Source organism: Pinus tabuliformis, chromosome J, assembly GCF_031772625.1.
Source record: "Pinus tabuliformis cultivar Carrire ecotype Pingquan chromosome J, CPIR1, whole genome shotgun sequence".
In the NCBI taxonomy this organism is placed as follows: Eukaryota; Viridiplantae; Streptophyta; class Pinopsida; order Pinales; family Pinaceae; genus Pinus; species Pinus tabuliformis.
In genome coordinates this window covers 1,243,297,291-1,243,313,085 of record NC_142295.1, presented here as the reverse complement: position 1 = coordinate 1,243,313,085, position 15,795 = coordinate 1,243,297,291, and the positions used below count along the sequence as shown (strand labels likewise).

Genomic DNA, 15,795 nt, shown 5'->3' with positions numbered 1-15,795 from the left:
ATGTAAGCACTGTCATAAAACCAGCCATTCTTCACACAGATGCTTCAGAAATAAACGTCCTGCAAGAACAAAGATTCATCTTGGATGGATCGCTTCTTGGCAATGGGCATCAACAGCCAAGAAGATATTCCAAACACATGTCAGAACTTGTTCCAGAATATTGAACAGTCTTGCAGTCGAGTTTTCTCCATCTTCTCACCTTGTATCTAACAGGGGGGGAAATGATGGTCATCTACAAGCTTCAAAGCCACATCAAGCGAGCCTGAGCCACAACCTGCCACACCAGTTTCAGAGTTGTAGCCAGAGACAAGATGCCTGAACATGCCTTCAGTTGGCAATCTGGGACTTCCTCTAGCAGAAGACTCCAGCTTCTTGCCAGTTTTGGAAGAGTTCCAGCAGAGTTGTTGGTCATCCTTAAACCATCACAGATTAAGGACACTTCCTCTAGCAGAAGACACCAGCTTCTTGCCAGTTTTGGAAGAGTTCCAGGAATTGCATTAAGCATTCCAAAGTTGTTGGTCATCCTTAAACCATCACAGATTGAGAACACTTCCTCTAGCAGAAAACTTCAGTTTCTTGCCAGTTTTGGAAGAGTTCCAAGAACTGCACTAAGCGTTCCAGTGTTGGAAGTCATCCTTAAACCACCGCCCTTTTTACCAACATTTCATAGAGCACATTCAGCCTAGTGCTGCCATGCATTTTTTGCACATTTTGTATTACAGCTCTCTTCTTGGACTCATACATAACCCTTCGGATTAAGGGGGGGAATGTTGGACACCTAATCCTAATGGGTTAGTGTGGAAGTCGAATGGACAAAAGCAGTCCAAGAGACCTTGGGATCTGAAACCCAAGAGTCACATATTTGTACTATAAATGTATATCTATTGTTAATAAAAAATGTACTCACTGATTTATCTTTCATATCTTTTGTGCTGTCCATGTGTGTTTAACAGTGTGCATGGTGCAATAAACTTAATGTTCCACTACATGCCTTGGCGTATATCCTTATACCAAAATACTACTCTCTAGCTTAGTTGGAAAACTTGCATTTGGGGTGAGGTTAGGGCTAAACCCCATAAAAATCTAGAGGTACAAGAGGGATATATGAAAGCATTAGACAAGTTGGTCCCTAATAGGGAGGAGTGTGCTAATCTGCATCTTGAATTAGGCAATTACTTCACTAGCATTGGATTGTTTGGTTCTTTGCATGCAATGGAAGATAGCGACAAATTTGATGCTATCACATGGTGGGACACATATGGCAGGCAGGGAGTTTTGCCAAAAATGGCAAAAAAAAGTGTTCTCACAAGTTGTAAATACTTCTTTTACAGAGAGGTGTTGGAGCACCTATAGCGTCATCTATAATGTGAGAAGAAACAGACTCAATGAAAATTGGGCAGAAAGCTTGGTTTATGTGCCCTACAACTTGAGGTTGTTGACTCATTATTATGATCGGGCTCGTGAGGATACATCATATACAACTTGGGACAACAACCCAAAGGAAGATAATTTGGAGGATGATGCTCTACATCTAGAAGAATTGCAAATAGAAATTTTAAAAGATGATGATGAAGTAACACCATCCATGCCATCCCCACCATCCAGTAGCAATGCTCGAGTTCCAACATCTTTGCCTTCGTTGCCACCACCTCCATCTACATCCTCACATGGAGGGCATGTGGCTGCTGGTTCTAGTCGTTCGACTAAGCAGGAGGAGACTCGCAGTAGACCACCACTACCTTCTCAAAAATCAAACGTTTGTCATGGCAAGAGGCCCAAGCATTAGCAGTAGATAATGGATTTACTTATCTTTTCTAGTTTCTAGTAGTTTTTATAATTGTTGACTCGTTCATATTCATTATAATATTTTTTGTAAACAATATATGACAATTTAAGTTTGAAGTTTGAAGTTGGCAATTATAACTCATTAGTAATGAATTATGAATATATTATATGATGCTTCATGAAAGTTGAATGTTGAAACATGTTAAAAATGGCAACTAGGACCAAACTCCATGTGGGTCATCTTATTTATGGCAGCTGATATTTTTCTTGGATCCCTCTCATTGAGAGGTGTAGGATTGATCTAAAGATCATCCGATTCCGATAAGTATTCATGGAGTTATGAATTTATTTGTGTTATAAGACAATTCGTCAAGGTCGGCCAGCAACCAAATAAACCCCACATGTGCTCAACGTTTTAGTATAAAAGGAGATGACTTGAGAGTCATTTCTCACACACTTCTATCTTGATTTCTCTCTCCACTTGTCTTGGGTTTTAGTGGAAGAGAAATCTAGGAGTGGAAGAGGAAAAAAGGCAGCCCTAGACGTAGATGGAAGGCAGCCCTAGACGCAGACTAAAGGGTGCCCTAACGCAGACCTAAAGGCTGCCCTAAACGCTGGTCTAATCCAGCCCTAAACGCTGATCTAATTCAGCCCTAACGCAGTCCTATCATGCCCTAATCTATACGTTGTTCTGGAAGGGTTTGAGACAGCCCTTAGACGCAGCAAAAGGGATACCCTAACAGCAGTAAGGAGGCTCCCATTCGCTGCCCTAACCTGCCCTCATACACTGTCTAAAGGATGCCTAGCTGCAGTCCAAGCAGGGAGATCTAAGGCCTATACTCGTTGCCCTAATACACAGTCCTATTCTGCCCTAGCCGCATGTTCTATCAAGCCCTAGCCACAGGTCTTCATGCCTTAGCCGCAGGTCTTGTCACCATAGATAGAGACTCTTTCTCTATCCTTAAAGAGGGCTCCTCAATGCAGCAAGGAGGCTTCCATACGCTGTTAAAGGAAGCCTCAAATGAGCCCTAGCTGCTGTCTTCTATACCACAGATACACTGTCATGAGGAGACCTTAATCCGCTGTCATAATATCCACTGCAGTAAGATATATACGCTGGCCTAATGATAGGAACTAATGATGTCCTGTATTCTGCCCTAAGTCACTGCAATGGATATCTAGCAGCCATGTCTAAAAACTGTTGTTCAGCCTGGATTATGTATGGTAACAGCTGTCTCTATATCGAGGGAGAAGCTGTATGTTTGAACCTGAACTATAGCCTAGTTGCTCTGCTAGGCTGCAAACCATAGCAAGCAGCTAAGGATGGTATATGCAGCATCATACAATGGTACAGCAATGTGACAACAATGGGACATGGTGCAGCATATGGTACCAGGTACAGCAAGGGACAGCAAGCAAGCATGCAAGGAACAGGTACAGCAAGCATGCAAGGAACAGCAAGCAAGCATGCAAGGAACAACAAGCATGCAAGGGACAGCAAGCACGCAAGGAACAGCAAGCACGCAATGGACAGCAAGCAAGGTGCAGCAAGCACATAGGACAGTATGGAAACATGGTGCAGCAATGGCACATGATGCAGTACAGTGATGGGTACAGTCATGATTGATGAAGCATGATGAGATGCAGCATAGTGATGATGGGTGCAGCACGGTGAGGTGCAACATGATGACGAGGTGCAGCACAATGATAGGTGAAGGAGTCACCTTGGAGAATCAGTTGAAGCAGCATGTCTTCAACTGAGTTCAGCTATCTCATGTATCATCTTCTTAGAGATGATCTATGCTCTTATTTAGATAAGTCAAAGAGTTGACTTCTGTTGTAAATGTACTATCTTTCTCTCTCTCTGCTGAACTATTGAAAAACATATAAGAAGAATTGATCGAGGGTTTGTCCCTGGCTAGCGCCACATCTTGTGTCTTCTTGTCTTGGCTTGCCTTCTGCGATCTATGTTTATGTTCTATCTGCAATTTACTTTAATGCTGATATGATTGCTAATCTGGAAAAGATATTGAGCTAACTGTGAAAATTGAAATAAATTGCTCTAAGCATAGAACATACCTAAAATTAACAAAACATTTCATTTCATGTTAGATATTCTTTGTTGTAATGACTAAAAGTACAACTTTAGTGATCAATGATGATAATTGTTATATATTGAATTTTGAGAGCTTGAAACTTTAAGATTGATGAATCATGAGACTCAATATGTTGTATGTTACTGACTTGTGGACGTAGTTGATGAGGATTATAACTTCTAGATGATTGATGTTATATGGTTCAATCCATATTTTTATGTTTTTTATATCTAATTCATCATTCTACATGCTTTTGTTGTCATATATGCATCAAAATATATAAAAATATATATTATATAAAAATTCACTCCCGAACCAGGAGCTTTTGAAAATGTCGCTCCCTGCTCCCGCTTTTGCTCTCGCACCCAAGTAACCTAGAACAGAACTCCACCAGCTCCACATTTCCATAGATTTCCTATTGACACCCTACTGAGGAACCGCCAAGGCCCAGACAGTGGAGATCACACAGTTGAGGGAATCTGAGAATAATGCAATATCTGGTATACAAATCTTTTCCTGATGTTCTGTTCCCTGTTTCCTTCGATCAACAGACTTGGATCCTTGTAATCTTTGTTAATTAGAGGCGATTATAGGCCTAGTCTTTATCTTTACTTTCTTGTTTGGAACTCAATTTGACCATATAGCTATAGAGCCAGTAGATTTTCAGTTAGAGCTATGGAGCTTTAAGATTTTCTTTTCTTAGACTTGTTTGTTTGGATTGGTTGGTTCCCATTTCAGGTTTTAATGTTTTTCAGACATCTTGATAAAAGTAATTTTGTCATTTCTACTTGAAATAAAGGAAATCCTTTTTCTTGGAAAAAGATTGATGTTGCTCAGCATAATATAATCATTCAATGAGATCTTCCTGTCCCTTCAATCTGTTGATAAAACATTCTTCTGTATGTACACACCAGATCTGATAATATGTCTTATTAAATCCAGATTTCCAGAATCCCACTCAGCTGAGTTCAAAGTATCAAGTTATTAATGTGCAATGATACTCACTGAGAGAAGCATGGAGCATAAGAATGTTCCAATAGCAACATCCCGTCCTGAATTGATGGGGCAACGCATAAGATACTCTGACATAAGTAGAACAACAGGCGTCATAACAACATGCCGGAAATCAGAAGAAGGAAATATCAGCGACCAAAGTCGCAGTAACAACAGTGTCTTCACAGATGGCCAGCTGCTGCTCTTGTCTGTATACAAAATTAAACAACCTTTGTTATTTCTCATAATATATAAGTGGAACTCTGCTGAATATATCTAATGTCAAACATGATTTGCATGATTCTATTCAGTAGTTGGAAAGCTGCAGCCTGCCTATAAGTAGAAAGAGAAGATCTCACAGACCTGGGTTCTTAAGATCCACACACAACTGGTTCCGAATGCGTATTAGATGTTGCCGTGCACAAATGGCTGCAAAATATGGTATTTCAAAGCTGATCTCTATAAGGGGCCTCACAAATAAGTTGAGTTTATTTAATCTTAGTGGCTTTTGATCTCCAAGAAAAGCAAAATACTGCACCAAAACACCATAGAATACCTGCACAGCATATGAAAGTTTTGGTTAGAAGTCGGAATATCTGACTGTTTCCATCCATGACACCTGCCATGTACAAAGGAGAATAATTTATCATCAACCACTATAAGTGCTGGTTTTACCATGCTACATAATTATTAACGATTAAATTATCAGAAATAAGAATGAGAAGAAATATCTGAGAAAGTAGAAAGATAGTTGGTTACATTGAATACCCACAGAAAAGAGAGGGAAATCTCTTACTTGCATTTTATGACGATTCTCTGCAGCCAAGCTAATAGCATTGCATGCTCGAATACGACAAATTGCTTCAACTATCTGATCATCCGACCGATTATCAAGCAAAGACCTTAACTCTCTCAAATTGCTTGGAGCATTAATAACATAGGGTAGAGTTTCAATTTTCTCAGCCGCAGCTGTCATTTGAATAGTTGCATTCTTTTCCTTCGCTTTGTCAGACTTTTGATTTCTGAATTCTTTTTCCTTTTTATCTTTTAGCCTTTTCTTCAATGCCCCTTCACCTGATTCATCTAGCATCTCTCTTTGTTGTTTATTATCATTGTTATACTCATCATCGCTTTGCTCCCAGTCTTGCTCTATCAATCTTTCTCCTATGTCACTGTCATTTTCATCCTCCTCGGTTTCCTCTGATGCAGAACTACCATCATCAAATTCTCCATCCTCACTCTCCTCTTCTCTTCTTTCAAGCACCTCATCCACCCAGCCTTTCTTTTCTTGTTCTTCGTCTGAAAAGAATGAATCACCGAGATCATCACCGGAAATAAATTTCATCTTTTTTTCTGTTCTTCCCTTGAAATCATCCACATTGCCTTCATCATCATCTGAAACTTCGTTGTCAAGCATTCTTTTCTTACGCTTTTCCTGGAACATTTGGAAAATGTTCAGATGCATTTGTAAGCTCACAGCACTTTAAAGAAACTAAAAAGCCACCAACATATACAATTGACTATCCATGGTTCAATAATATGATTTATTGGTGCCAAACTAACATAGATAATTTATGTCAGCTTCAAAAATCAACTTTTAAAACTTGTTGGTAGCAAATCCATACCTCTAAGGCTTCCAGGCGAGCTCTGTCCTCTTTAGCAATCTCTTCAGGAGTTTTCGTCCTGTCAGAGGCATGTCCGCGCATGTCTAGAACCATCTCCTTGACAAGCTTGTCATAATCATCAGATTGCTCCTGTAAAACATAAAGTACACAGAAGCAAGAAGGATTGGACCTCAAGAATAGGGAATACAGAAAGAAAATGTGGATGAACATGTATGCGACAAGAAAATATATAGGATTGATACCTTCAAATAGTTAAGGCTAATAAAATTTTTTTTTTTTTTTTTTTTAATCTCAAAGCAATAGCCACAATAAATGAGCCAGAGCAATAATACATTGACTGAAAAATAAGCAAGGTAATATGCTACAAAGTTTCAGAAACATGGATCATTGAAGTCATCAACAGTAGTACATTAGTTTTATAGTTTTGATCTAATTTCAACCACATATTTCCTATAGAAAATGAAATTACCAAAGTAACTCAATGTGATTCTAAAGTACAGTAAGTAATAACAACAAATGAGTGCCTAGAGCATCTCTGAGAACAAGAGATAAAGAAAGATCAAAATCAAAAACCTAATAGGGGTTGAAACCAAAGGAGTAAAAGAAAAATCAGATACAAAAGATTAAGAAAATGAAATCAAATGGCATATTTCCGTGTACACTGTGCAGTCATGGGCTAATATACAACATCGTTATCATATGCAAGTTCCCCATGAAATTACTTTCACTTAGAATTTTTATCCATAAAAAGTTTAACTTTCAATCAGAGTCAGATATATAAGCTTGAACAGAATAGGTATGCTGTTGGTTGCTACTTTGCATATTTAGACTGCAACAAATGATAGCGACAAAACTGTTATCTACAAGATGAGATATACAATATATGCTACACTTAGGAATGAATATTCATCTTTCTTGGACAAATGCACAAACATAAAGTTAATTATGAAACTATGCCTATTCATCTTTCTTGGACAAATGCACAAACATAAAGTTAATTATGAAACTATGCCTCACCTTTGCAAATACTGCTTTCTCCAGAATAGAAGAATTAGTATCAAATTCAATCCCTTTTGAACTCCCCTTGCCCAATAAAGCTTTCAGAGTCTCTTTTTTAGGCCGCATTAGAGAAAGCAAGCCCTCAGATTGAACCAACGATGTAAACTCTTTATCCAACTGCTCCTTGAGATTTTCATCATCATCCTTCTCTTTGGCTTTTTGAATCTGGTAATAATATGAATGGTTATTAATTTAGAAAAACATGCATCAAAACTGAACACTTCAGAAAGTTCAATATGGCATTTCAACTTATTACGAGTTAATTACATACAACATAGAAAGAGCAGCAATAACGGCAGATAGCCAGAGCTGCAAGATTGAATGACAAAGAACTTACATGTACTTGATGATTATGACTATAACAAATATAATCGCTATTTAGTATTAACATAATTTTCAACATTTCTCAACACTCAGAACAAGGATAGTCTTTTTTGTATAACCAAAAAACATGCTACAGCATACATCCTAAATATAGCTTAATGCAGACTTTTATGCTAGCACAACTGAGATAATACAATCAATTCCCCACTCTGATGTGGATGGCCACCATCTTTAAAGATAAAATTAAACATCAGAAGATGATTGTAGAAGAAAATTCAACATAAACAGCGACAATAATTTCATCACCATATATAAAAGAATTCACATAAAAACAAGTTACAACTTTACCTTGTACAGTTTGCTTTTAGCAATTATCTCCTCCATAACTTCTTTTTTGGATTTATGCTTCTGCATTAAAAACATTGATACACACTTAAATTAGAAGCAACCAAGTTAATATAAATTTTTAGTGAGGACAATAAATCATCTGAAATATATCATATAGCATAAAATATAATTATCAAGAGTATAGAGCAGAAATTATATACTATAAATAGCATCCCACTAAAACAGAGAATGTATGTTCATTGTTAACTTGCTTTGAGAATGCAGATAAAAAATGTCAAGATATTCCAATAAAGTAACTGCTACTCTTTTTTCACCTCACGAAAAAGAAAGCATGCTAGGGGAAAAGTTCTGTCACTCCACATCATGAAAATCATTATAACTGAAGACCATTCTCAACAATTTTAATATCGCTAATTAAACATTTCTAACCTCATTGACAGAATTTTTAAATGGTGGAACTTAGCCCTGACAGCAACAGGAGTATTGATATGAATGCTTTTATCAGTTACCGAGTTTTATTGGAAAATAGATCTATTAATCAGAAGAATGATTATCATGGCAATCAGTGCAAATGCCCATCTGCATCAATAATAAGTTGTCTGAATGATTGGAACTAAAGCAAGTATATTGCAAAATGGCCGACATACAATGAGGGATAACATGATGGCAAAATATCATAATCTAGATTATTTGATGTTTTATGATAGTAATTTTGATTTTTAACTAAAATGGTGAAATCCCAGAATATTGTTATGAATGAACATAAACGGATGACCAAGATTTACCATGACACAAGGATTTTACAAACCCTATCAATTAGTATAATAAGTAATCAATGAGATTTAGTTTAGCACGAACAATCTCTTGATGATCATGGGACTCAGAGTCCCAGAAATAGACTTTCTTCCGTATGCTATTACATTTCTCAAATATAAGGGCTACCCTTATTCTGTTCTTCAATTTTTTCACTTTTTGTTTTATAATTTACTGCCATGGAAACATTCAATTTTATTTTCGTAAAAACACATGGATTAAAAATTGTTCAGGAATTAATAAGGCCTCCACTAACACATAATATAATTTGAAACAAGTAATATATTGTGAAACATCTTTTAGCTATTTCTAGAAGGTAGTTTAAGCATGCAACATGTACGGGTCTGTTAGGATAATATTAAAACTCAAATAAATATATGTTCAAGGCTGGTATTGGATTGGCATTCATGTTTTTAATAAATATGAGAACGCGAGTAAATTGGAAGTTGGAACACATATTAGTCAGTTGGGTGGAATCCCTTACATATAGGTCTCAATAGCTTTCAAATACTTGTATAAATATGTATTCAGTGTTTGTAAATTTGATTCTATATTCTAATACAAACATTCTGATTATGCCACCTTCTTTGTGTGTGATACTGTCTCTAGTCAGACTAAAACTAACAGTGCTATTACAAAAGGAATGTCCTTAGCCTGCGTTCAAAATCACAGATCAAGATTTGGCCAGGCTGCTCAAGAAGAGAGAGTTAGGAAGCACAATCTATGTTGGAGGACCCATGGAGAGAGAAAAGGAAACTCTTAAAACATTTGACAGTTTGAATAAATTAAAGACCATAGGTAATTTTAAAAAAAAATGTGAAATGTAGAATTGACTCTTCAAAGGATAAGGGCCTTGTTGCCTCAAAATCTAGTAGCCCTTGTGAAAGGCCTCACAAGGCAAGAGCCAGACCAAGATGTAACAATAAGGTGGATTGCTACAGTCACGTCAGCACTCCACCTCCTGCTCTTTAGTGGAATTTCACCACACGGGAGGCTCAAGGTGATATAGCTGAAAAGCTAATGAAGGTACTTCAATAGATAAAGGCACAAATCTCTAAGTCAAAGAACAACTTACCACAACAAAGCCTTAAAAGAAGCTTGATAACCTAGGGTTTCAAGGTGTAAATAAAGGTGTTACTAGGCATGCAAGCATAAAGAAATGGTTTGCTTAAATATGAACTCAACAAAAGGTGATGGCAAACCTTCAAATAAGCCCTAAGTTGAATCCTTGTTTAGGATTAGGGTTTATTAGGGCACAAATTACCTAGGGTTGATGACATCAGCCTTGTTAGGGCAAATATGACCAGGGAACAAGCTAGATTTTGAATTTATGAGGTCAATCAAGGTCAAAACAAGACTAAATGTCTCCAACAACTTTCTTCAAGTAACCCTACTTGAATTCAGCCCTTGCCCTAGCCCTAGCAACTTGCTTTAAAGAGCTTAGGAAAATAGAGAAAGGACAAAAGATAAATATTTTGGTAAATTTTGACCACCACAAGCATCCCAATGCCTTTCCCTATTTGGGTGATGGAGTCTTAGGGGCTAAATTTAAGAGATCAAATTTATGCATGGGGTAAGAAGGAAAACCCGAGCTTTCAATTACAAACTCTAACTAGAAGAGAGTTCTCTAGGAGGTCTTCTAGGGAATTCTAGGAAAACATATTTAACATGCAAGAATTTACCAAGATTTTCCAATAAAAATATGCATTTAGACAAGGAACAATAGAAAAAACCTAGCAAACATTTATCACATGAAAAACCATTAAAAATATGCAATTATACTCACAAATTTTCCAAGAAATTGCCTTCTTTCAATCCCAAAAAGACATCTCCAATACATAAACTAGTCTCCAATAGCAATAGCTCCACAAAAGATCACATCTCCACAAGTAGTGAGTAGCAAAGACTAAGTTGAGCTCTCTCTAAGGAGGCCAAAATCCACAAAAGTGATGATGAACAAAATGAATGGAATGATCCTCCTTTTATAGGAGGTCTATCACATCCATTAATCCAACTAAAAGCCCCTAAACAAGTTTGATTTTGAGTAGACATAAAGTAAATGGGTTACAAGCCAACCCAATAACTCAAAAAAATAAAATATGCCTTCATTTTCCCATACAAATGAGCCGTAAGGCCTCTCTAAGCATGGTGTCATGCCTTTAGGGCTAAAAATGCTCCACAAGTGTAATACAAGAGCTAGATGTGCCTCCAAGTATCATGATCAGCCACAAATTGAGAAATGGTCCCAAATCAAACCTCAAAACATCTCCATGTGTCCAAAAGCCAACTTTGGGAAACCCTGTACCGTCTCCATGGGTGCCATTTAGACAACGTAGTGTACTCTCTCTCCAACGTTGGGGCTTCATAAGGTAATACAAGTCCTCTCTAATCATCTTGGGGATGATCATCATCAGTGGCGCTCTAGATGAAGGCATGCCCATCAAGTATTGTCAAGGTCGTCTTGGGGGCATTCTAGGTCCGTTGGGTACATCATCAAGAATCCTAAATGCCAAGCAAGATGAGCTCATCGTTCTAGCATCTAATGGTCCTATGGGGTATCAATCATTTGCCAAAATCATCAAAATGCCCAATGCTTTGTTGTAGAAGGGCAGTGTTGCATCTGCAAGGTCATCACGCTCTATGGAAGTGTAGTATGGCCTTGCCATCATGTGGAGTATGAATGGAATGGTGCACCCGCAAGGCCTCAATTGCTCGATGCAAAACCACCTAGAAAAACCTATTCAAACTCAAGTGAAAGCAACCATTCACTAGAGACAATAACGATATATGCATCAAAGTGGACCATACTTAACTGTCAAGGGCATAATAATACTTCAAACCAAGATCACCTTCAAATATCTAACTAGACCAAGTCCTGTAAAAGTGTTCCCTACCTGTTTAGAGGTGGTTATCTAATCAACCCTATTAGGTGCTTCTAGCACCTAAGGGGAGGTGACATTTCCAAGGTCAACCCTTCAATTCACAGGTGTTAGTGAAAAAAGGTGGTAACGAAGGGGAATGGCCCCATGACTAAGTGCCATAGCTAGGGGACCAGCTGATGGAGGTCCACATACTGAGTGTATAGATGTAATGGAAGGAGCAATTGTCTAGGCATGAGTTACCACTTTCCTCGGCTAGCTTTTAATACCCCTCTGGTGCACCTTTTAATTATTTTTGATAATGCTTTTATATGGAGCAAACCTCAAGGGTCAAAGCTTGCTTTTTATGATATAACATTTATTTACCCCTTTAAGATGAGGTGGTTTCTCGCTCATCAGGGTTGGGACATGCAAGGGTTCCTTATGATGAGATGGAGCATCAAGTGCTCAAGAACCGAGTGATGGCTAATGGGGGCGTAGAGCTCATGTTAGGATGTTGCCCACGCACTAATTATGTCTTGGACATCATTTGCATTTTACTTTTATTTTTCTTTTATTGTGCCTATCGTATGCTTTTATCATTCTTGTAGCTACCTCAACCTCCAAGGCAAAGTTTGCCAGCCCTACTCAAGGATAGGGTTGCGGGGGAGCGGCTCCCCCCTCCCCCGAAACCCGCTCCTGGAGCGCGCTCCCTTAGGGAGAGACTCGGGAGAAACCCAAGGTTGCACGAAACGGGGAAACGGGTACGAGTTTCCGAAACGGGAAGCGATACGAAACGCGACCTCCCCAAATTTTGGAAACGGGGAAACGCGAATATATATATATATATATATTAGGAATTTAAGAAATATGTGCAATCATAAAGCATATATGAATCTATGATACATTCTAATTTATTACATTATGATAAAATTGTCAATTGTCAATGCATAGACTATAAGTATCTAAATTTACATCACATTTACTCATGAATAATCACATAATAAAAATAGAAATATCTAAAATCAGCCACGAGAAATTTCTAATTTTTTGTCTCGTGGTTGATTGGGAGTCTCCTCCTACATAGTCGAATGACCTTAGTGCTCTTGATTAAATACAAGTTTCATACCCTAGTACCCTACATTCTCTTGATTATTGGGAGTCTCCCCTGCATAGAGGGCTTTGTTCTCTCGATTAAATACAAGTTCCATACCCTAGTACATGATAAAATCCAATGGAAACATTGAAATCCCCCCAATCCTGAAATCCTGAAAAACAGATAAGTCTGCTGGATTTTGAGTAAGATCTAAAATTCTACTTTCTCCATATGAAATCCAATGACGGCGAAACCACTCTCAAACATCCTGAGTCATTTCATGGTAATGTTAAAAATTTAAGTAAAAGGATGAAAATGAAAAATAAAGGAGAATATCACTTTTACTTTAAGAATTTAACATTACCATGAACTGCATATCAACACTAGGACAAACAAATGTAAGAGATCTACATTAGAAAAAAAAATTAAAAAACAAATGTTTTTTTGGGGGAAACGTGGCCCGTACGGCCTGGGAACGCGTTTTCGGCCGTACGGCCACGTTTCCGTTTCGGGAAACGTGGCCGTACGGCCGGAAACGCGTTTCCAGGCCGTACGGTACGAGGAAACGCGTTTCGTTTCGTTTCCCCTGGCGAAACGCCCCCTAGGGCCACGTTTCCTGCAACTTAGGAAAAACCCCTAGGGCACGCTCCTGAATTTCGGGAGCGACCCCAGGAGCGAAATTTTCACTCCCTAGCCTTTTTCACAACCAAAAAAAAATAAAAAATAAAAATAAACATTCCAAATGCAATTTTTTTCAAAGAAACACATATTTTTTGAATGGGGCAGTCTAATGATCAAGCCTATGGCCCTAGTATTGATATGTGATTCAAGGTAATGTTAAATTCTTAAAAGTAAAAGTGATATTCTCCTTAATCTCCACTTTCATCCTTTTACTTAAATTTTCAACATCACCATGAAATGACTCAGGATGTTTGAGAGTGGTTCCGACCACATTGGATTTCATATGGAGAAAGTAGACTTTTAGATCTCATTCAAAATCCAGCAGACTTATCAGTTTTTTCCGGATTTCAGGATTGGGGGGATTACAATGTTTCCATTGGATTTTGTCATGTATTTGGGTATGGAACTCATACTTAATCAAGAGTACCAATCCCTCTATGTACCTTGATGTTAGTGACATTGGTTGTCGAATTCCTCTATCATGACCCTACTAAAAATGTACCCATCACTCAAACAAAATCTTGACTTGACATGCTATGTTTTTTCTATCTTATGTTAATGCTTAACATGCTATGTTTTTTCTATCTTATGTTAATGCTTAGAGGATGATATTAATGACAAAGATCCCTATACAGATCCAGAGGTAATGACAAAGATACCTCTGGATATTAATGCTTAGAGGGTGATATCAATGACAAAGACCTTGATTTTCCAACAAGACTCAAAAATTAGACATTTCTCATGGCGGCAAGAGGCCCAAGCATTAGCAATAGATATTAGCTTTACTTGTCTTTTCTAGTTTCTAGTAGTTTTTATAACAGCTAACTCTTTCATATTTATTATGATATTTTTTGGAAACAATATATGACAATTTAAGTTTGAAGTTTGACGTTGGCAATTATAACTCATTGGTAATGAATTATGAATATGATGCTTCGTGAAAGCTGAAAGTTGTTTCATTTTATAAAATTTCATTTCATGTTAAATATTCTTTGTTGTAATGATTACACTTAGCTTACAAGTACAACTTTGGTGATCAATAATGATAAATGTTATATATTGAATTTTGAAAGCTTGAAACTTTAAGTTTGATGAATCATGAGACTCAATATGTTGTATGTTACTAACTTGTGAACGTGGTTGATGAATATTATATCTTCTAGATGATTGATGTTATATGGTTCAATCTATGTTTTTATGCTTTTTATATCTAATTCATCATTCTACATGCTTTTGTTGACATATATGCATCAAAATATATATATTATATATATATATATTATATAAAAAAATTCTTCCTGATTTGCTCCCAAACCGAGCGCTTCTGAAAATTTTGCTCTCACTCCCTATTTTTGCTCCCGCTCCCAAGTAACCTTGCCCAAGGATATGGATGTATGAGTGCCAAATCCCAATGAACCAATGACAGTTAACCCAAAGGATGGATGTGGTATCAAGGAAATGATGAAAGATGTTAAGTATGGAATGGTTATGGACACGCTACTTCAATCCAAGTTTCCCAAGTAGTGCCCCTCTTATAACCCTAAGGCCTTAAGGGAGGTCCCATTGGACTAGGGCTAAAGACTAACCCCTTTGGTAAGGTGAGAGAACAAGTTTACAGTCAAGATCGGTTAATCATCCAAATCACCCCTTTATCCATGTTAAAATGTCCAAAACAAGTAAAAGCACTTGATTGCAAAATGGTTAAAGTACCTGCCAAGTGGTAGCCCACCTTTGTTCAAGAAGAATGTTGGTTGATGAGAGGTGTATAACTAGTGCATATTGTTAAATTTTCTACAAGAGGAACAGTAGAAACCAATCTTCTGATCTGATAATTACTACCTAATAATCTTCATACAATTTATCTTACGCCATTGATATTATTGAGCAATTATACACACACAAAAAATCAACAGTAATGCAGTAAAAATAGCAAGATCATAAAGAGACAACCATGCACAATAGAGAGCAAAATTTTCCCTAGGAAACCCGAACTTGGGAGAAAACCTAGCAACCTTTCTTTTAGGATAAATTATTCTTCAGCAAGGTTTACAATTCAAAATTGTCTAGAAATTTGTACCAAAAACTAAGTCCAAACTTCAGTCCCTTCATCCTTTTTT

General features: G+C 37.4%; 1 protein-coding gene across 2 annotated transcripts in view; it reads right to left on the bottom strand.

Moving 5' to 3' along the window:
• Positions 1-15,795, bottom strand: part of LOC149231700 (uncharacterized) — a 192,150-nt gene that overhangs the window by 36,118 nt on the left and 140,237 nt on the right. For both annotated transcript variants that reach the window (XM_089379260.1, XM_089379261.1), the window contains exons 5-10: positions 8,231-8,290; positions 7,517-7,723; positions 6,500-6,628; positions 5,671-6,309; positions 5,238-5,430; positions 4,887-5,083 (exon numbers count right to left, since the gene is read on the bottom strand). In XM_089379260.1, coding sequence (XP_089235386.1) covers positions 4,887-5,083; positions 5,238-5,430; positions 5,671-6,309; positions 6,500-6,628; positions 7,517-7,723; positions 8,231-8,290 — 1,425 coding nt within the window. The remainder of the gene's footprint in view (positions 1-4,886; positions 5,084-5,237; positions 5,431-5,670; positions 6,310-6,499; positions 6,629-7,516; positions 7,724-8,230; positions 8,291-15,795) is intronic.